Source organism: Pseudomicrostroma glucosiphilum (genome assembly GCF_003144135.1).
Source record: "Pseudomicrostroma glucosiphilum strain MCA 4718 unplaced genomic scaffold BCV69scaffold_8, whole genome shotgun sequence".
NCBI lineage: Eukaryota > Fungi > Basidiomycota > Exobasidiomycetes > Microstromatales > Microstromataceae > Microstroma > Microstroma glucosiphilum.
The window spans coordinates 172,767-190,068 of record NW_020289920.1 but is presented as its reverse complement, the minus strand read 5'-3'; the positions used below and the strand labels follow the sequence as shown (position 1 = coordinate 190,068).

At 56.5% G+C, this 17,302-nt stretch overlaps 6 protein-coding genes across 6 annotated transcripts; 3 read left to right on the top strand and 3 right to left on the bottom strand.

Annotated features, from left to right (window-relative positions):
- Nucleotides 1-12: 12 nt before the first annotated feature.
- Nucleotides 13-1,063, bottom strand: BCV69DRAFT_283136 (hypothetical protein). The gene has a single exon (XM_025492595.1). It carries the CDS (start codon nt 1,034-1,036, stop codon nt 62-64), a length of 975 nt encoding a protein of 324 aa, XP_025347419.1. The 5' UTR covers nt 1,037-1,063; the 3' UTR covers nt 13-61.
- Nucleotides 1,064-1,196: 133 nt separating this feature from the next.
- Nucleotides 1,197-3,443, top strand: BCV69DRAFT_308674 (MFS general substrate transporter; the record flags this gene model as incomplete). Its single annotated transcript, XM_025494707.1, has 4 exons — nt 1,197-1,771; nt 1,864-2,583; nt 2,654-2,726; nt 2,805-3,443. The coding sequence occupies exons 1-4, from the start codon at nt 1,467-1,469 to the stop codon at nt 3,441-3,443; spliced, it is 1,737 nt and encodes a 578-aa protein (XP_025347418.1). The 5' UTR covers nt 1,197-1,466.
- An 826-nt stretch (nt 3,444-4,269) lies between these two features.
- Nucleotides 4,270-6,560, top strand: BCV69DRAFT_204390 (hypothetical protein). Its single transcript, XM_025489708.1, has one exon. It carries the CDS (start codon nt 4,523-4,525, stop codon nt 6,305-6,307), a length of 1,785 nt encoding a protein of 594 aa, XP_025347417.1. The 5' UTR covers nt 4,270-4,522; the 3' UTR covers nt 6,308-6,560.
- Nucleotides 6,558-8,885, bottom strand: BCV69DRAFT_260220 (arginyl-tRNA synthetase). The gene is made up of 2 exons (XM_025490669.1): nt 8,403-8,885; nt 6,558-8,307 (listed from the first exon to the last, which is right to left on the bottom strand). The coding sequence occupies exons 1-2, from the start codon at nt 8,658-8,660 to the stop codon at nt 6,685-6,687; spliced, it is 1,881 nt and encodes a 626-aa protein (XP_025347416.1). The 5' UTR covers nt 8,661-8,885; the 3' UTR covers nt 6,558-6,684.
- Nucleotides 8,886-9,050: 165 nt separating this feature from the next.
- On the top strand, nt 9,051-11,343 carry BCV69DRAFT_283133 (Tim44-domain-containing protein). Its single transcript, XM_025492594.1, has 2 exons — nt 9,051-9,651; nt 9,734-11,343. The coding sequence occupies exons 1-2, from the start codon at nt 9,118-9,120 to the stop codon at nt 10,889-10,891; spliced, it is 1,692 nt and encodes a 563-aa protein (XP_025347415.1). The 5' UTR covers nt 9,051-9,117; the 3' UTR covers nt 10,892-11,343.
- Nucleotides 11,344-11,880: 537 nt separating this feature from the next.
- On the bottom strand, nt 11,881-13,125 carry BCV69DRAFT_242173 (kinase-like protein; the record flags this gene model as incomplete). The annotated part of the gene is made up of 1 exon (XM_025490028.1): nt 11,881-13,125. A coding segment is annotated over one exon (1,245 nt), but the record flags the coding sequence as incomplete, so codon positions are not given.
- Nucleotides 13,126-17,302: the final 4,177 nt, after the last annotated feature.

Genomic DNA, 17,302 nt, shown 5'->3' with positions numbered 1-17,302 from the left:
TATTCGTACAATGTAACATCATCAGCATTCTTTCATCCTACTCGTTACCTAAGCGACTGAGCTACCGTGATCTCCAAGCAGGGAACGTACAGTCTCCTCCACGTAGACGGCTACAAGCGCCGATGGAAGGTGCGCTTTCAACGGTCAGCCTGGTCTTCCTCTCACTATGATGCCTCAGCCTGTACTCACAAATTGCAAAGAGAGCAGTCTCGTCGAAAGCATCCTGTACGTTCTCGAGTATTCCGCGATCGTTCACCGCCGTCTTCGTGCCTCTGTGGATCTGTCGAGCGGGCTCCGAAGTCTCCGCCTCCCTTTCTATCTCGTCGTCATCCTCTTCCTCATTGTCTGAAGCAACGTAGTCCGAGTCAGCGAGATCGCTGAGGACGTCATATGGGACAGTCGATTCAAATTGACCCAGAGTAGCAGCGTACACCTTTCTCGCTGGTTTCTTGATGAGATGCGGAGGGATGATGTCTCGCCCGCGGTCGATTGTGCCATGCCCCCCTCTCGCCTTGCTGCTCCTTGTCCGCAGAGGTGCATCCTTTTCTCCTTTCACTTTGTCCTCGATCAACATTGCCTTTGAGGCATAGTACTCGACAGCGTATGCATGTATAGCTTGAGATAGCCTAAGATCCAGTTGCGATGGATACTGTTTGCCTTCTCGTCCCTCTGTCTCACCATAGCGCTCTGCCAGTCCGCGAAACTTCAAGATCTCTCTCAAGCGCTCAGACCTCGAAAGGGGCTTGGGTGAGGTCTCCTCAGTGTCTCTGGCCTCCGCCGAAACGTCCCCTTCGTGACCCTCAGGCAGGGACGGCAATTGATCTGGAAGCTCTACGGCCACATGCTGGTAGTCATCTTCAGCATCGCTCTCGATACTATCTGCTCGACTGTGTCTCGAGGGCCCTGCTTGACCGGAAGTCTGAGCCGGCGGCGCAATGGGCCTAGAGGGAGCTCGCTGAGATGAACCTGGAGTGAATGCTGAGGGGACCCCCCTCTTTCCAGCGATCCGCCTGCGCTTGATATGAGAGTCTTTCATGCCCTTGCACACAGGATCACAGTCTTGAGTGTCTGTCTGACCGTATACTGACTGTAGTCTACCGCGAGCGAGGCTGATCTCGATCTCGCGTGGGGCCGAGGCACATTGACCAGGTTCCGCCGCCGCTTCCGCCCCGATCCACTCGTCCGGCGATTTCGCAGCTAGAGCATGCGGGGGCTTTCAAATCCGAGGAAAAGGGGGGCCTCCATCAGCGAGGTCATATACACACCACTTCATCACTATCCGGTCACATTCCTTCGACTGAGTAGGTCTTCAAGGAGGTGAAGGTTGAGCCAAGGCAACTCTGCCCTGAACCTCACTGCTGCCTCGCTGCTGGCCGTTGTCGCCGAGGGCTCCGAAGCCAAGCCGCATTCTCCTCCCCGGGCTTACGAGAGCCGCACCAGGGTCCACACCTCCCTCATCGCCCGACATGGCTTCTTCACAGCCCTCCGGCTCTGGCAGTGGTCAAGCTTCCAGCAGCGCCATCATATCCACGATCCGAGACAAGGCTCCTTCTGAGACACAGCGGCGGAGACTCTTGTCGCTCTTCGGCTCCATCCTGGTATCCCTCTCTGCGGGTAGCAACTATGCTTTTAGCACATTCGGACCTCAGCTGCAGGACTCATTACACCTCACCAGCACACAGCTTAATGTCGTCGGTGTGCTGGGTAATATGGGAGTGTACCTGAGTGGGCCACTGTGGGGAAAGTGGGTAGACAAGAGGGGACCCAAGCTGTGAGTCGATGTAGAGGTGGGGTGTGGAAGAATGCGTGATCTTGATCTGCGATGCTGACAGATAGCGCTCTCTGCCTGGTTCTGTACTACAGAGCTCTGCTGATCGGAGCTGTCATGATACTCTGCAGCTACGGCGGCATGAGCCTGGTATACCGGTATTCTTGGCCATATCACTCGGCTGTCCTGCCCGCCTTCCTCAACCTCATTGCCGGTGCAGGCAATAGCGCCGCCTTCACAGCAGCCATGAATGCCCAAGCGAAGAGCTTCAGTGGCACTCAAAGAGGTTCGGCTACTGCTCTGGTCCTCGCCGGCTTTGGTCTTTCGGCGTTCATGTACTCGGCTCTGTCTCACGAGCTCTTCCCAGGCAACACAAGCGATTACCTGCTCCTGCTTGGTGTGGGCAGCTCCGCTTCCTTCCTCCTGGGCATTGCATTGGTGCAGATCATTCCTCCAGCTGTTGTTCTGGAGACTCCCAATACCTCGGCCATCGACGAACGCTTGACTGGCGACGTAGACGTGGAGCAAGTGCGAAGGCAACGGCCGCGTCAAAAGCGTAGAGTCTCGCGCACCTCGCAAGATCTGGGAGCCGAAGCCTACCTCATCAGCTCGGATGAAGAAGGTGATTCAGAAGACGTCGAGACCGGAAGAGAGAGCGAAAGGCAAGGTCTACTCAACGGCAACATCAACAAGAACACCACTGTGGATGGTGCGGACAATGTAGATATCACTGGCTGGAAGCTCGTCAAGCAGACTGACTTCCGGCTGCTCTTCCTGATCACTTGTCTGATCTCTGGGTCCGGATTGCTGCTAATGTGAGTTTTTGAGGTTCAGCAGAAAGTCAGAGAAGTATTCGACTGACACTCTTATTTCTCTTCTTCTCAGCAACAACGTAGGTACCATCACCCGGACTCTGTGGGAGTACAGCCACGCCAAGCATAACTCTGTTACGGACACGGTTGCTCCTTCCACTTCGATTGCATCTCCTGCGGCTGAGTCTCGCGAGGGTTCCAGACTTGGATCTGTCATTGCTCAGCTTCCCCATCTGGTGTATCGAGCCTTCGATGATCCTGTCATGTCTATTCTCAAGCATCAAGATGCGAGCAGGATCCAACAGGAGCAGGCTCACCAGGTCTCGGCCATCTCGATCGGCAATGCCTCTGGTCGTGTCGTCATTGGTCTGCTGTCTGACCTCTGGGTCACGTATACCGGAAGTGCAAAGCAGAGGGTCTGGGTGCTTCTGCCTGTTACCCTGCTGTCCTTCTCTGCGCAATTCCTCTTTGCTCTACCAGAGACGATCGACAATGTGCACAGCTTGCTGTTCGCTTCTGCTCTAGGTGGCTTCGCCTACGGCGCCTATCACGGAGCTGCTCCTTGCCTCACCTTCGAGTGGTTTGGTCTCAGACATGCCGCCAGGAATTGGAGTCTGGTGGCGCTCGCACCGGTGATCAGTGGAAACATCTTCAATCTCTTGTTCGGCAAGGTCTTTGATTCGCACGTCCCCGCCTCTTCGCCAGTGCATCAGTGCAACCTCGGCGAGGAATGCTACAGAACTTCTTTCCTGATCACCAGCACAGGTACAGCATGCTCCGTATTGGTGGCTCTGGTACTCATCTTCAGAAGAGCAGGTATCCCTCATCTTGGAGGTGGAACAAGCGGAGGCCGCAGCACCTGAGACTAGCCAATGAAGGCAGCTTCGCACCATAGACAAGGGGTTCACCATTCCTCTCACATTCTTTTGTAACGTATACACTACCTGGCATTTCGGGCAAAAGAAGCCGGCTCGGCATGCCTGCGCCTGAGGCTAATCAATTGGGATTATTCGTCCGAACACAGGCACGCGGGATCTGGCGTGTCGCTTCAACGGTCAGAGCGGACGGACGACTAATCACTTGCCGCTGTCTGAGTGTCGCGGTGCAGAAGCAGCCGGACTCGCTTCCCCTTCATCGTCCACTCCAGCTGCCTCCTTCCTTCCCTTCCTCCTCGTCGCCGGCCCTCTCTCGCTCCTTCCTCTTCTCGCAGTCCATCCAGAATCCCCTTGTCCTCTCTGTACACACTGCAGAGGGATCATTCGTTCCCTGTTCTCCGGCCCTGCGAGGCTGTGAATCTGATCACTGACGTTTTCTTCCTTCGCACAGCCGCCATGGATGTTGAGGTGAGTTACCCAAGCTTGCCCACGGGCTCACAACTTCCCTACAAATCCAAGCTGACTCCGTCACTCTTCCCTCTCCATCGACCCACTCAGCATCTGGTGCAGCTCCCTTCTCCTGAAGTCTCTGCGTCCCCTCACTGGCCAAGCGATGGCCAAGACCCCATCCCTGCCGTTCCTTATGAGCGACCTGTTTCTCCCTCACCTCACTTCTTCCCTAGACTCTGCGAGTACACCACGCCTTCTTCAGGACCGGGCATCTGTCGACTCCCGGACAAGCTGCTGGGCCACATCAGCTTCCTCGCTTGCTTAGATGATGTTTTCAGGCTGAGCTTGACCTGCTCTCGAATGTACAAGGTCTTTGTAAGTCGGCGTTCAACGCCATGTTGTCACAGCGATGACTCCTCTGACACAGTGGTGTGGCTTCCTGCGGACCACTACTTTTTCGTGTCGTACTCTTACAGAGTGAAGAATACTGGCGATATCGGGCCGAGCTGAGCAGCATTGCACTGCTCGACGCGCCCAACGCGAAGGTTCAGCTGTTTGGGCCCATCAAAGGATGCTGCTACCACTGCTCTTCACCTCTTCTGTACAATTGGGATGAGATGTTCGCCTTTCGCCTCAAGAATTGGCTTGGAAGAGCCAATAACATCTTCCCCGACGCCGTCACTCATGCAACGATGGGCGTCTACTTCTGCGGTACTTGCATCAACCATGACAGCTACTACCATCCTGTTCATGAGTTTCAGATCTATCAGCTTGACCTCAGCGCAGAAAGCTTCCCTGGAATCAGGACTATGGACACACCGAGAGGACGCTTCTACCCCTTTCGAGCCACTCTGGCGAGGCTTTCGGAGTTGCACCATCCTGTCATGATCCCGGGACCATTGGGCGACCAGTACGAACATCTGCGATCCACCTTTTGGCAAGGCATTCATTGCCTCGTGCATTTGGACCAAACGCAGTTCAACCAGCTACCTCTTCCCACGACAGCTGCCCCCCACCAATTGCTCTCGGACGGTCGACACGATGCGCAGATGCGGATGCCGAGAATGTCGCTCGATTCCGCAATTGATCAATCCACTGCACAGATATCGCAGCGCCACGTCTTTCAGCCGGCAGCTGCCAACATCCCCATCGGTTCGTCAGACGGGCACGGAACGGAGGTACGAGCTACGGATGCAGATTTCGCGGCAGTGCGACTGGCCGAAGCTTTCCATGCGAACAATCAAGCGCTTCAGCATCCGCTTGCCACTCCAGCTGCAAGCGGTTCAAAGAGTGTCTCGCGTGCCACGGACAGTCGCAGTCCACACAGCGCTCTGACCCGAGATACTTCGCAAAGTTCCGTCAGTCGTGACCCGAACCCAGGAGGCAGCCGTACCATATCGCGACAACCACCTACTTTGGTAGACACTGCTGAGGAATTCGAAGATGAGATGGACGAAGAGCAGCCAGTCAAGGGTGAACGCAAGCAGGAATTGGCCAGAATCCGTAAGGCCCAGGACAAGATCATGCAAGACGTGAAGACCGAGCAGCTGATTCATGCTCTCAGAGATTACGGCTATGTAGGCACACCTGGTTTCGAGGCCGACGCAGATGTCAGGCGCTGGATCATGGGAGACTGGAAGGGCATGTACGAACGTGGGATACGCGATCTGGACGATGTCGTCAAGACCCTTCTCTACCGATGGACCAAGAGCTACGGTGCGGCTCAACGACCCGGCACGAGTTCCGGCTCGCCCCTTCACGGTCAGCCTCCTTCCGATGGCCATCAAGCATCGCAAGCCCATGCGCATCCTCGCACAGAAGGTGATCCTCCTCACCCACAGCCACTGCAAGGGAAAGACACGAAGGACACGCAGACCGTGCCGTCTGGCCCGGATCCTACCGCCGACTTTTTCCAGCACGGCACTGGCCACATGTCGCTCTTCGAGAAGCCCTCTGGCACAAGAATTGAGCAAGTTCAAGGACTGGCTCCTCTTACTGGAGATCAGCAGCAACTGATGCCAGCCCCTTCAGATGGTCCTACTAAGCTGAGCGGGGGCCCTCCCGAAAGCGTGGGAAGGCAACAAGGTGCCGAGGCCTGTCATAGTACAGAGCCAGGCCCTGCTGCCTATGAAGTGCGTCCACGTGACGAGCCCAGTCCTGTCGCTTCTTCGAGCAGACTCGCAGCTCCTTCTCCTCTTCCAGCAGAACACGCTGAAGATGCTGATGAAGACGAAGTGGTCGAAGAGGGCGATGCAGAGGCAGATGCCGAGCAAGGCCAGCAGGCAGAGAGCAGCGGCAAGAGAAGGCCCACCGGCGTCTTGCGACCCGCTCGTAGCAACAAGGGCCGCATGAGCGAGCCAACACGACGAAGTAGTCGAGTACGAGGCGCCGACGACAAGTAGAACAGGGCGAAGGATCAGCAACGAAGACCTCGGGACCCTATGAGTGGGCCTGAGAAGATGTGTACACTACCCCGAGCTCATTATCCATAGCTCATTACTCCTCGATACCCTAGGGGTTTGAATCCCCTCATCGTCATCACCACGGGCACAGGCATTTGTCTCGTCACTCACTGTCTCTGTCGACTTCTCCTCGATCCAAATGGTACTCGCGCATCCAGTGTACGGTAAAGACATCACTCCTGTCAGGTTTCACATTACCCTTTCTTCTAGTCGCGATGTAATGAAGCTGTGAATTGACCGTGGTCCGATGGAGCCAAGAAAGACAAGAGTGGGCTGGCAATCTCCCCACTCTACACCTCCGTCTGTTCCGTCTCCTCCTACATCCTCTGCAGGGGCTCCAATGTCAGGAGCTCCATAGCCGCAGCGAGAACGTCCCTAGCACACCTGTACAGCCACAGTCTAACCAGTGCCAAATCCTTCTCCTGTCCTTTTACGAGCAAGAATTCCCAAGCCTGACTGACGGTCCTAGTGACTCTGAAGGCAAAGCTGACAATGGTCGAAGGTTGCTGGTCACGCAGAGCCTGTCGTACCACGTCTGGCCACGAAGCGAGGTGCATGATCAATTCGCGCGCCTTGGGTTCGCTGAGTAGGTGTGTTGCCATCTCCTCTGGGTTGACCTGCTCTGAGAGCTTCAATCCCTCGAGAGCATTTTTGCGTTCCACGGAACACAAGCGTACGTGATTGTACTGGAGGAAAGGTCCAGTGTCTCCTTCAAAGGAGAGCATACGAGCCCAGTCAAAGGTGTAGTTGTTGATCCTCTTGCCTGCCATATCTTGGATCTTCACGGCAGATTGACCCACTACGTCTGCCGTCTTCTCTGGGTCCTCTACCTGCGCGTACTTTGCATCGTTTTGGCGCATGACGTTGTGCATGTTCTCCTTTGTCTCATCGAGGATGTGCTCGAGGAAGACGGCAGTACCCTTGCGAGAGGACATGCCTAGGACCATTCCAAAGTTGATGTGTTGCAGACGTCCTTCGGAAGGCTGTGCCCACTGATGTCCCATGAGCTCTAGTACCTTGAAGAATTGGGCAAGATGCAGGTCTTGCTGAGTAGCAACGACGTAGATCATCTTGTCGAAACCTTGACCCCTCTGCTCGACGAATCGATCCCACCTCTGCTTGGCCTCACCGATGTCTCGAGTGATGTAGAGGGGCGTGCCGTCTTGCCTTTCCACGACCGTCTTCTCCAGCTTGTACTTTGTGAGATCGATCAACACCGCCCCGTTCTCGGCCTTCTCAACAAAGTCGGACGCCTTGATCTGATTGAGGGCATTCTGGATGTACTCCTTTTTCACCTGCGACTCTCCAGAGTAGACGTCGAAGCGAATGTTGAGTCGAGCATACGTCTCCTCGTACTTCTTAATGGACAAGTCTCGGAATTTCTGCCACAGAGCAAGAGCAGTAGGATCGCCGTCCTCCATGCGCTTAAAGTAGTCTCGAGCCTTGTCGTGGATGGTCTTGTCCTCCTCGGCAGCCTTGTTCACGGCGACGTAGACTTCGTAGAGGTGAGTGACGGGATCCTCTAGCAGCTTGGCTTCGTCGCCATTTGTGTCCCAACCGACGGCGAGGAGACCAAACTGCTTGCCCCAATCACCCAGGTAGTTCCATCGTTCAACATACCAGCCATTGGCCTCGTACAAATTGGCTAGGAAGGCGCCAATGATGGTAGATCTAAGGTGACCAGCATGGAAGGGCTTTGCGATGTTGGGCGAGGAGAACTCGATGATCATGGACTTGCCAGAGCCAGAGGCATTGTGGCCGTAGGCGGACTTGATGGAACCCTTTGAGCCGGCGTTGCCGCTGAGCTCCTTTGATGACTCGCCTCGAGATAGATCGGTGATGGTGGAAAGAGTGAGCTTGGTGAGTGCAGAAGAGTCGACCTTGTAGTGGATAAAGGGTCCGGCTACAATGGCTTCAGCAATGTATCCGTCGGGCTTGAACTGATGGGAGGTATGGAAACGGGCAGAAGGTATCAGCGGCAGCTTCGTCACATGTCCCATCATGGGTTTTCGTCTCCAGGGACGTCTCAACTCACCTCCTTTGCGAGTCTCTCAGCATGCTCATTCGGCTTGCCCTTGAGCTTGAATCTGGGGAAGGCGACGGAGAAGTCTGCGAGCTTCGAGGTGGTCTGCACTGCCTCGTACACCGTCTCTAGGGGCAGCTCCAATCCCTTTGACAGCTGCGAGGCAATGGCCAGACGGAACGCATCGAGTGGGTTGCGGAGCGGGTCTGCATTGGGGTGAGTGGGTAGCGGGCCAAGGCCGTCGATGACCTTCTGAGCGTAGGCGGACATGGTGATGGCAGGGCGGAAGGGGGAGGAGGAGAAGATGCGGTAACGAGGTAGGCAGAGTCGCTGCGCCGAGAGGCGGAGCAGGGAGAAGGGGGATGGGCGACTCGGCCGGAGAGCGGGAAGGAGGCTGATCACCGTATTGGAAGAGGTCGGGGGGATGGGTTGTCGGTAGCTTGTGTTGGTATCCTATCCGCCTTGATGATGGTGATGCTGCGAGGAGAGGCTGCTAGGAAGAATTCAGCGGAGCGGAAGCGGCCTGACTCGCTCGCACCGAGGAGTCCTTCAAAAAGACGAGTGTCGGATCGGAAGCAGCCGGCGCGCACTCGCTCGCCCACCAAGAAAGTCGTCGGCCGGGAGAGAACAGGAAGGACCGAGACAGAGAATGACGGCAGCCACTCACTCACTCACTCAGCTCCATACCAAAAGGGGGATACCACGCAGTCCCCACAAAGAGCATACCATGAGGTCCACTCCCACAGCAAGGGCTGCACTCGCATCCTCCGCAGTGCTCAGGCCGACTATGCTCAGCTCCACTCGCCGCTTGCAGCCTCGACCAGCGGCAATGGGAAGACCCGCCACTGCCATGGCCGCTCACATCCTACGCTCCTACAGGCCGGCCCTCCAGTCATCCTCCGCCCAATCCTCTTCCTCGTCGCCATATCTCATTTCCTCCTCTTTTCATACCTCAAGTCCTCGCTCACAGCCCAAGTCTCCCTTCCAGGCATTCGTAGACACTCTCAAATCCGAGCTCAAGAAGTCCCAAGAGCTTCAGGACAATATGAGGCAACTGCAGGGAGAGGCGGGCAAGGTGCAAGATTCGGAGACGATGAAGAGGATGCGAGAGGCATATGAGAGGGCGAGGATCATAACCTCGATCAAGGAGAACCCTCGATTGCAGAAGGCAGCAGAGCAGCTCAGAAAGAGTGGAGGAACAGTGGGAGATGCAGTAGGGACTGCATTGAAGCAGATGGAGGACAGTGAGCTCATCAAAGGAGTGAGTAGTCTAGACACCTCAAAGACAAACTGATAGCATCAGCGGCGTACTGATGCCTTTTACCCTCTTAACCTCCATCCAGCTTGGAGCCATCTCCTCGAGACTGTCCCGCCAATTGGCAGACTCCACTGCGCCCATTCGGAACACAGAAGCCTACAAGGCGTTCTCAGACACTCTCACAGAAGCCTTTGACGATGGCGGCTCCGCTCTGCGCATCGACACAGGCGCAGCCGATGCTCGGGAAGCACGAAGGCTCAAGAGAGAAGCTAGACTCAGGAAGATCGGCAGGCCGCCGCCCTCATTTGACGTAGAGGCGCCAGAGCAGGCAGCTGAGACTGTCGATGCTGAGGCGAGCGAGGCGGACCCTATCGCGGCAGCTGCGCAAGCTGGAGCAGAGGCAGGATCGGCAGGAGCCAAGGCGGCAGCTGAAGAGGACGGGGCGTCGAGCTCGACAAGTGCAGAGGGCGGTGAAGCAGGCAGCCCACCCCCTTCCCCGGAGTCAATACCAAAGCCCAAGCCACGCAAAGTCGCAGGCTACGCTGTGCGGATGATTGGCGACCCCTCCGCTGGACAAGCCCTGGTGTTGCGTCCAGACTCAGCGCCAAAGCAGGCGTGGGACTCATTCAAGGCGGAGAACCCTCTCTTCCGCAAGGCTCGCGATTGGCGCATGGCCTACGATGAATCCGAGAATCCCTTCGTGGAGCGTGTCCGCTCCATCACTGAGCGTGTGGGCTCCTGGTTCGAGGAGAATGAGACAGCTCAAGTCGTGGGCGCCTTCCGTGCCTTAGACCCGGCTTTTACAATGGAGAGCTTCCAGCGGGATTTGCGCGAGTACGTCCTACCGGAGCTCATCGATGCCTATCACGGCGCTGCCCGGCATCTGCTTCGTCAGTGGTGCTCCGAAGGCACCTACATGGCTCTCATGGCTACCATTGACCCATACCTCTCAAAGGGCATGCTCGCCCACGGACGTCTGCTAGACATGAAGGGCGTGGAGATCATGCAGGGCAAGATGCTCGAGAACAATGTTCCCGTCCTCGTCGTATCCTTCCAAACTACCGAGCTCCTCTATTTCAAGGACGCAAAGACGGGCGAGGTGAAAGCTGGGAGGGAGGATCAGGCAGATCTGTGCAGGTATGCAGTTGTGCTTACGAGGGATGAAAAGACGCTGGGGAATGAGGTCACGGGAGGGTGGAAGATTATGGAGCTTGCTAGGAGGGGACAGGGCGCTTGGTTGTAGATCCCTAGGCACGGGGAGAGAAGACGCGAGCTGTATCAGTAGTAGATCTCAGGATAGGGGAGCGCAGGAGGGTGGACCCTCACTGCACCGAGCAGGACGATGGGCTTGTAGACACCTCACTCGCACATTTTGCTCACACACACACAACCCAATTACCACTTCATCAACATCCCATCATCAGTGAGAGAACCAAAGGGCAAGCAGACTGACACAAACACACACACACAGCAGCAGCAGCAGCAATCGAAGAAGGGAGAAAGTCAAAACTCATGAGAATTGATCTGCAATTGTCAGGAGCGGTATCATGACCTAGTCATTGTGGTGTAGTCGTTTTTGTGTGTGAAGAACTATGGGACAATAGGGAAAGGAAAAATTGATGAAGAAGAATAAAGGGGTGAGAGGAGTCTTCGGAGGAGGAGGAGAAGGAGAACAAATGGTGTGGAAAGGAGATGAGAAGGCAATTCGAACATTCGTGAACCGGTCATTGCGTTCGTGCGTGCGTTAGATGAGATGGGGATAGAGACTGTGGAGAATGCTACTTGAAGAGGGGATTTTGAAGGGCACGAGAGAGCATAGAGTAGATGTTGGATGGGCGGTGGTGTCCTTCGAGTGAGATCGCGGGCAGAAAGCGAACTGGACTGCTCTCACGACACGGGCTGTTGGTTTCTCCGAAGTGCCGCTGCAGAAGAGGGAGCCCCGCCTACTAGTGATGCGCCAGCGGTCGCGCTACTGTGCACGGGAGTCCTGCGCGTGGAGACCAGTCCGGCAGCACTGCCACCACTGCCAATGCCCGCAACGTTGCCCGTGACAGATCGCGGCATGCTGGAAGGTATCGAGGAGCCATGGTCTCCACCGCTGAGAGTCGCACGAGTTGAGCGGATCCCGCCCGTCGTCGAGGGCGCCTGTGGACCTTGGAGGCCGTGCTCGCGTTGCGAGAGGGACATTTGACGAGCGTGCGAGCCTGGCGTAAGCGAGAGACCTTGTCCAATCACCTTTTGACCTGCGGCAGATCGAATCCAGGGATGACGCATGGCCGTGTCCGGCTTGATCCTTCGCTCGGGATCCCAGATGAGACACTTGGCCAGGAAATCAATGAAGAGGTCCTCGTTACACTTCAGAGCCTGACTGAGCGATTTGGTCCCAGGTCTCCGCCTCTTGCCCTTGGAGTTGACCACAGGACGGGGAGCACCAGTCGAGTCGAAGAAGAGCTTCTTCCTGGTAGACCTCTCTACGAGATAGCGATCCGGCACACCCAGCACCTCCATGATACAGGCCAGCTGTTCCTGCTCATTCTCACCAGGGAAGAGAGGGAAGCCAGTGTAAAGCTCTGCCATGATGCAGCCTAGACTCCAGATGTCGATGGCGGCGTGGTAGTTCATGCCGAGGATGACTTCTGGTGACCGGTAGAAGCGAGACTGAATGTAGGTGTAGACTTTCTCGTACTCAAAGCAGCTCGACCCGAAGTCGATGACCTTGATACCACTCTTGCGTGGATGCATGAGGAGGATGTTCTCTGGCTTCAGATCACAATGCACCACCTTGTGCTGTTTCATGAGGGAGAGCGCAGCGAGGACCTGGCTGGTGAAGCGTTTGATGAGACCAGTCGAGAAGCCCGCAAAACTGTTCGCCTTGATCAGCTCATACAGGTTGATGCTGAGCAGCTCCATCGAGATGCAGAGATGGTTTCTGAAGTAGAAGTGGTCTGTCATCTTGATGACGTTGTACTTTTCCTCAGGATCCCAATCCACGAGGTTCTGCAAGATCTTGATTTCAACCAGGGCTTGGTGGTGGAAGCGCTTCTTGTTTCGAATGAGCTTCACAGCCACGCTACGACCCGTCTTGTGATCCTTGCACTGCAGAACCTGTCCGAAAGAACCTCGACCCAACGTACCCATGATCTCGTACCTATAGGCGAGATGATCTCCTTCAACGACTTGATAGTCACCGCGCTCATCATCGTAGCCGTAATTGTCTGTAGGCCGATCACGATGCGCCCTGATCTTCGTCTGTGCATCTCCGACGAAGTAGATCTCCTTGTGCTCAAACATCTCCTGTAGCTCGTAGTTGCTGAGCAGGTTGCTGTAGAGTGCTTCAGCTTGACGAGGCGAATATGCCTTGCTCGGTGGCACTGGCTCAGGGAAGCGCAGCATGTCCTCCAGCTCTTTCTGAGAGACTCCAGCAGCCGCCTTCTTCGCATGAGAACGCCGGATGTAAGCTTCCATCTCTGCATCACCCTGTCGCTCGTCTTCATCGACCATACTCGAGGCCGCCGAGGAGGATCGACCGTCCGGCTTTGGGCTACTCGCCACCAGATCTGCCGCTCGACCTCCCCTAAGGCTGGCCGAAATCGCGTCCTCTCTTGCAGCACGAGCACTCGTCGATGTTGCGACCATCGAGGCCCGGGAGCGTCGAGACGCCGGAGTAGTCACGGCGGCAGTGCCGCCGGCGGCATTGCCAGCCGAAGACGCTGCAGCTGTTCGCTGACGGCTCGGGGTGGTGACCAGATCGTTAACTTTGGCTTTGGCGATTGGAGCCGCCTGTGTTGCCTTGTCGCGGTCCCCTGAATGCTTAGGCGTCTCATGGTGGGAGATAAGATTGCCTAGAACCTCGCGATCGGTACCAGACAGATTGCTGGCATACGTTGTGACTCTAGCCCTACGCAAAACACCGTCAATGTCTGACTGTGTCTTGGCAGCAGTGTATGCGTTGAGGATCAACTGTACGGACGTTGATAGTACCGGCGCATTAACAGTGTGAGTCGTGGGCGACGATCCAGCTCCGGTGAGTGACAAGCGTCGCGAGCTATTCTTGCCATTCAAAGTGGTCTCCGAGCCAGCCAGAGAGGATGCATCTTCATCGGCTGCCTGTATGCCGAAATTGGATGCCAGGGAGCTCATTGTGTAGCTCTTTGTCATACCACTGCCTGCACTAGCTCCCGCACCTCCAGAGAGTCGATCGCCTGGTGATGCCTTGGCCGTCCTGAGCTGCGTAGCTGCAAGAGAAGCACCGTCGACGGTTCGGCCGCCGAGGACCGAGCTACCGGCAGCTGTATTGGGCGCGGCGAGTCGTCCAAAGGTCTTCTGTATCGAGTTCGTGGGACGGGGTATACGGCTACTAGAGCTCGGTGCCAGCGACGCCGGTCCATTGCCAGGAATGCCTTGCCCCTGCCCTTGATTGGAAGCAGAAGCAGGAGTGCGAGACGTGTTGCTTGGCGGGAGGCGCACATCCTTGCCGCTCGATGCGTTAGTAGCGGATGCTGGCGCCTCTCCTGCTTTCCCAAGCCGGTCAGCAAGCTCGCCGGGTCTACCTGCGTCAGTCACGGATTGCTTCCTGTCAGTGGCGCGAGACTGAGACGAGAATGCGTCTTGCTCGTCCATCAAGGGGGCGCCTGTGGCCGGAGAAGCGGGCAAAGGAGCAACTTGCAGCGGTGGGAGCTGGGTACTTGGGACGACTGGAGGCTCTGTTGATGAAGGAAGGGTCTGGAAGGGAATGCAGAGGAGAGAAGGTCGTCAGTTCCAGCCCTGTCGGAGACGGAGAGGATTTGATTGCACGTACCTTGCCACGCTTACGCCCGATCAGGCTTCCACGCCTCAATATCTTCGACTTTGTGGGCGTCTGTGCCTGTGAGCTATCCTTTTCGGATCCCTCCATGCTGAGATTTGTGAGATCAGCATCCAGAGACTGTTCCTCCGCCTTGACCGAGGATTGCATGCTCTTTCTAGCAGTGCTGGTCCTGAGGAGATTGCCTAGGCCCAGGATAGACTTCCTCGATGACCGCCCCGAGACCATGGGCTGCGATCTCGGAGAGTCGAAGGAAGCACCATTGGCAGGAGACAAGGGGACGTCAGTAGCGTCCTTCGCCATCAATGCCACTGCATCCGACCGTCTGCGGAAGAAGGATGGCGTACGGCGAGCCGATACGGGACTGGGAGGTGTCGCAGCGGACGACTTGCTATTCAATGCCTTTGATGAGCTCGGACTGGTTTCTCCTACAGGCATCGGTGATGTCTTGAAAGTTCCAGCAGCCTGAGAGTCGCGTCCAACGCGAGTCGAAGTCTCGTTCGTGCTGCTTGACTGTGCAGACAATTGGGCTTGCTGAAGAGGCTGGCTCACCCGACGAGACGATGTCGAAGCACGTTCGACCTCTCCACTACGCTTGTCATCACTCCTTCGAGGGCTCTCAAGAGAGAGTTCTCGCAGTGGCTGGTGACCGCCTCGTCCGGGCAGCTGTCGCTCTTGGCTCACTTGGGAGTATTCCGCGGCAGAGAGAGGTGAATTTTTAGAGAAAGCAGCCGTTACCGGTGTCCGAGGCGCAGCTGGTGTGGCGGAATCTTCAGTCTGCACAGCAGAAGGCAGCAATCGCAGAGCTGATGAGTCCGCGGAGCTGTTCAAGCTATCGCTAGTCAAGCCGCGACTTGTGTCCCAAGCTTTCGGTAGCGGTGGAACTGGCGGAATGGACAAATCTGTTCGCTGCAGACCAGCAGAGCTGCCACTGGCGTCTTCAGCGTCTCCTGCCTCAGCCGCTGTGGCGACTTCTGTAGAGCTGAAATGAGACGAAGCATCACTTGCTCGCTTGTTCTTGGATGATGTTGAAAGGCGCGATGCGGTGGTGGAAGGCGTCAGAGGATCCCTGGACAAAGATTCGCGCGAGGCAACAGACACCGTTGAGGCTCTCTTGCTAGTAGCAGCGGTTCCGGGTGACGATACTGCAGTGGAGACTCCCGCGGCGGTCGTCGCGAGCGGCGGCTGAGTGGGTAGTGGCGGCAAAGTCGTCTTTTTGATCCTTGGACTCATAAACGGCCCCGCTTGGGGACTATCGAAGCTCGCCTTGGGTGACGAGAAATTGACACCCTGTTCTTCAAGGCGAGGCTTCGCCATCGTCTTAGACGTGCGACGCGTGCGCGATTCCTCTGACGACCTTTGTCGCTCGCCTGCCCCACTCGGGCCTCTCAGAGCAAACGTTGCCTCGTTTCGTGGACCTTTGAGCGAGCCTGAGAAAGGCGATGCTGGTCTGCTCTGTGAGGTTGAGGCTCCTTTTCCGGCACTGCTCGGCCGAGAGCCCACTTTGCTCGTACGAGGGCTACGTGCAGTGGCTCCAACCTCCTGCAGCGGTCGCTCCCTGCTGCTGCTTCGCTTCCGTCCGCCCATACCATCTAGTCTCCTCAATTGCTCAGCAGCTTCCGTACTGTCCAGACTCTCGGCCGCACCAAGAGGCATGCTTCCTCGCAACAGTGAATGCCCAATGCTTACACTCGACGTTCTCTTGCTGGATCTACTGGCCCGCTGCTGTTGTTGAGACAGTCCCGAGGAGTTGGATGCGACACGCGGATGTTTGACAGCCACTGCTGCGATCGAGGGACTGCCCAGAATCTGCCCTGGGGAGCTGGCGTGGCGACCACGAGCACTGATGGCTTCTGCTGGAGCAACGTCATAGCTGGATCGTAGCGGAGAAGCAGTCAGAGCTTCTGACTTGTCCACATGAGCCTCGCGAGAGGGACCAGATGGTGCCGTCTTGCTGTCCGAAGACACTCTCGGAGAGGATTCCACGTCGGAATCCATTCCCATGGCTCTGAGCTTCTGCCGTCGCTGCTCATCGTCTCGGAGAAGATCCTCAATGGCAGAATTCAGATTGAATGATCCTCGGTACTCTGCATCCGAGACGCCGTAAGGGTCTATTGTGGGCGACCTCTTCGCGGCGTCACTCCTGATTTGAGGGTCAGCTGTTGCAGACTGATGGGAAGTAGGTCCGTTGTTCGAGACGACGAAGGGGCCTGTCTCCTCGCCAGACCACGCAAGATCTGCAAGGCGGGGTGACGGCGTCCCTCCAAGCTGTGCGGCGCCAGTCTTTACATCTGGCTGAAGTCGTTCGCTGCCGCTCTCGATGACTCTGCTTCGACTACCATGCTGTTTGATGGCAGCTTGCCCTATGGCGCTGGACTCCTCGACGCCTGAGTCCGAGTCTGAGACTGCACTGATTGAGTAAGGCGGACTGTCAGGCTCTCCGCCGCTCATCTCGTGCAACGCCCTAATGTACTCCTTCGGATCTTGTCCAAAGTCCCTTTTGAGCGATGAAATTGTAGACAGGCCTTCCAATCGATCTGCAGGGAATGAGGGAGAAGTGCGAATGGCTGAAGCGGGGCCAGATGGGCTTCGATGAGCGACATTGAGGCGATTGTTGGCAGACAAGGAGATGGCTCGGGCATGTCTTTGAGCTTCTGCTTCCCTCTGGCGACCAAGAGCAGGGGCGTTGGGCGTGACAGGCGTGCGTCCCAATGAAAGCGGAGGAAGCATCGCAGTCCTACAGGCGAGAGTCGGGCTCTCGGATGGGAGACGGCCAGTAGCAGCGTGTCCAGTCTTCGCAGCTGGCGTGGCGCGCGAAGTCCAATCCGAAGCCGACGAAGTAGGAAAATT

What these genes read in the sequence shown, in the direction of transcription:
- BCV69DRAFT_204390 (XM_025489708.1), top strand. Translation starts at nt 4,523, where the DNA reads ATGTTCGCCTTTCGCCTCAAGAATTGGCTTGGAAGAGCCAATAACATC.
- BCV69DRAFT_283133 (XM_025492594.1), top strand. Translation starts at nt 9,118, where the DNA reads ATGAGGTCCACTCCCACAGCAAGGGCTGCACTCGCATCCTCCGCAGTG. An exon ending in ACAGTGAGCTCATCAAAGGA is followed by an intron (nt 9,652 to 9,733) that starts GTGAGTAGTCTA and finishes ACCTCCATCCAG; the next exon opens with CTTGGAGCCATCTCCTCGAG.
- BCV69DRAFT_260220 (XM_025490669.1), bottom strand. Translation starts at nt 8,660, where the DNA reads ATGTCCGCCTACGCTCAGAAGGTCATCGACGGCCTTGGCCCGCTACCC. An exon ending in CTGAGAGACTCGCAAAGGAG is followed by an intron (nt 8,308 to 8,402) that starts GTGAGTTGAGAC and finishes ACCTCCCATCAG; the next exon opens with TTCAAGCCCGACGGATACAT.
- BCV69DRAFT_283136 (XM_025492595.1), bottom strand. Translation starts at nt 1,036, where the DNA reads ATGAAAGACTCTCATATCAAGCGCAGGCGGATCGCTGGAAAGAGGGGG.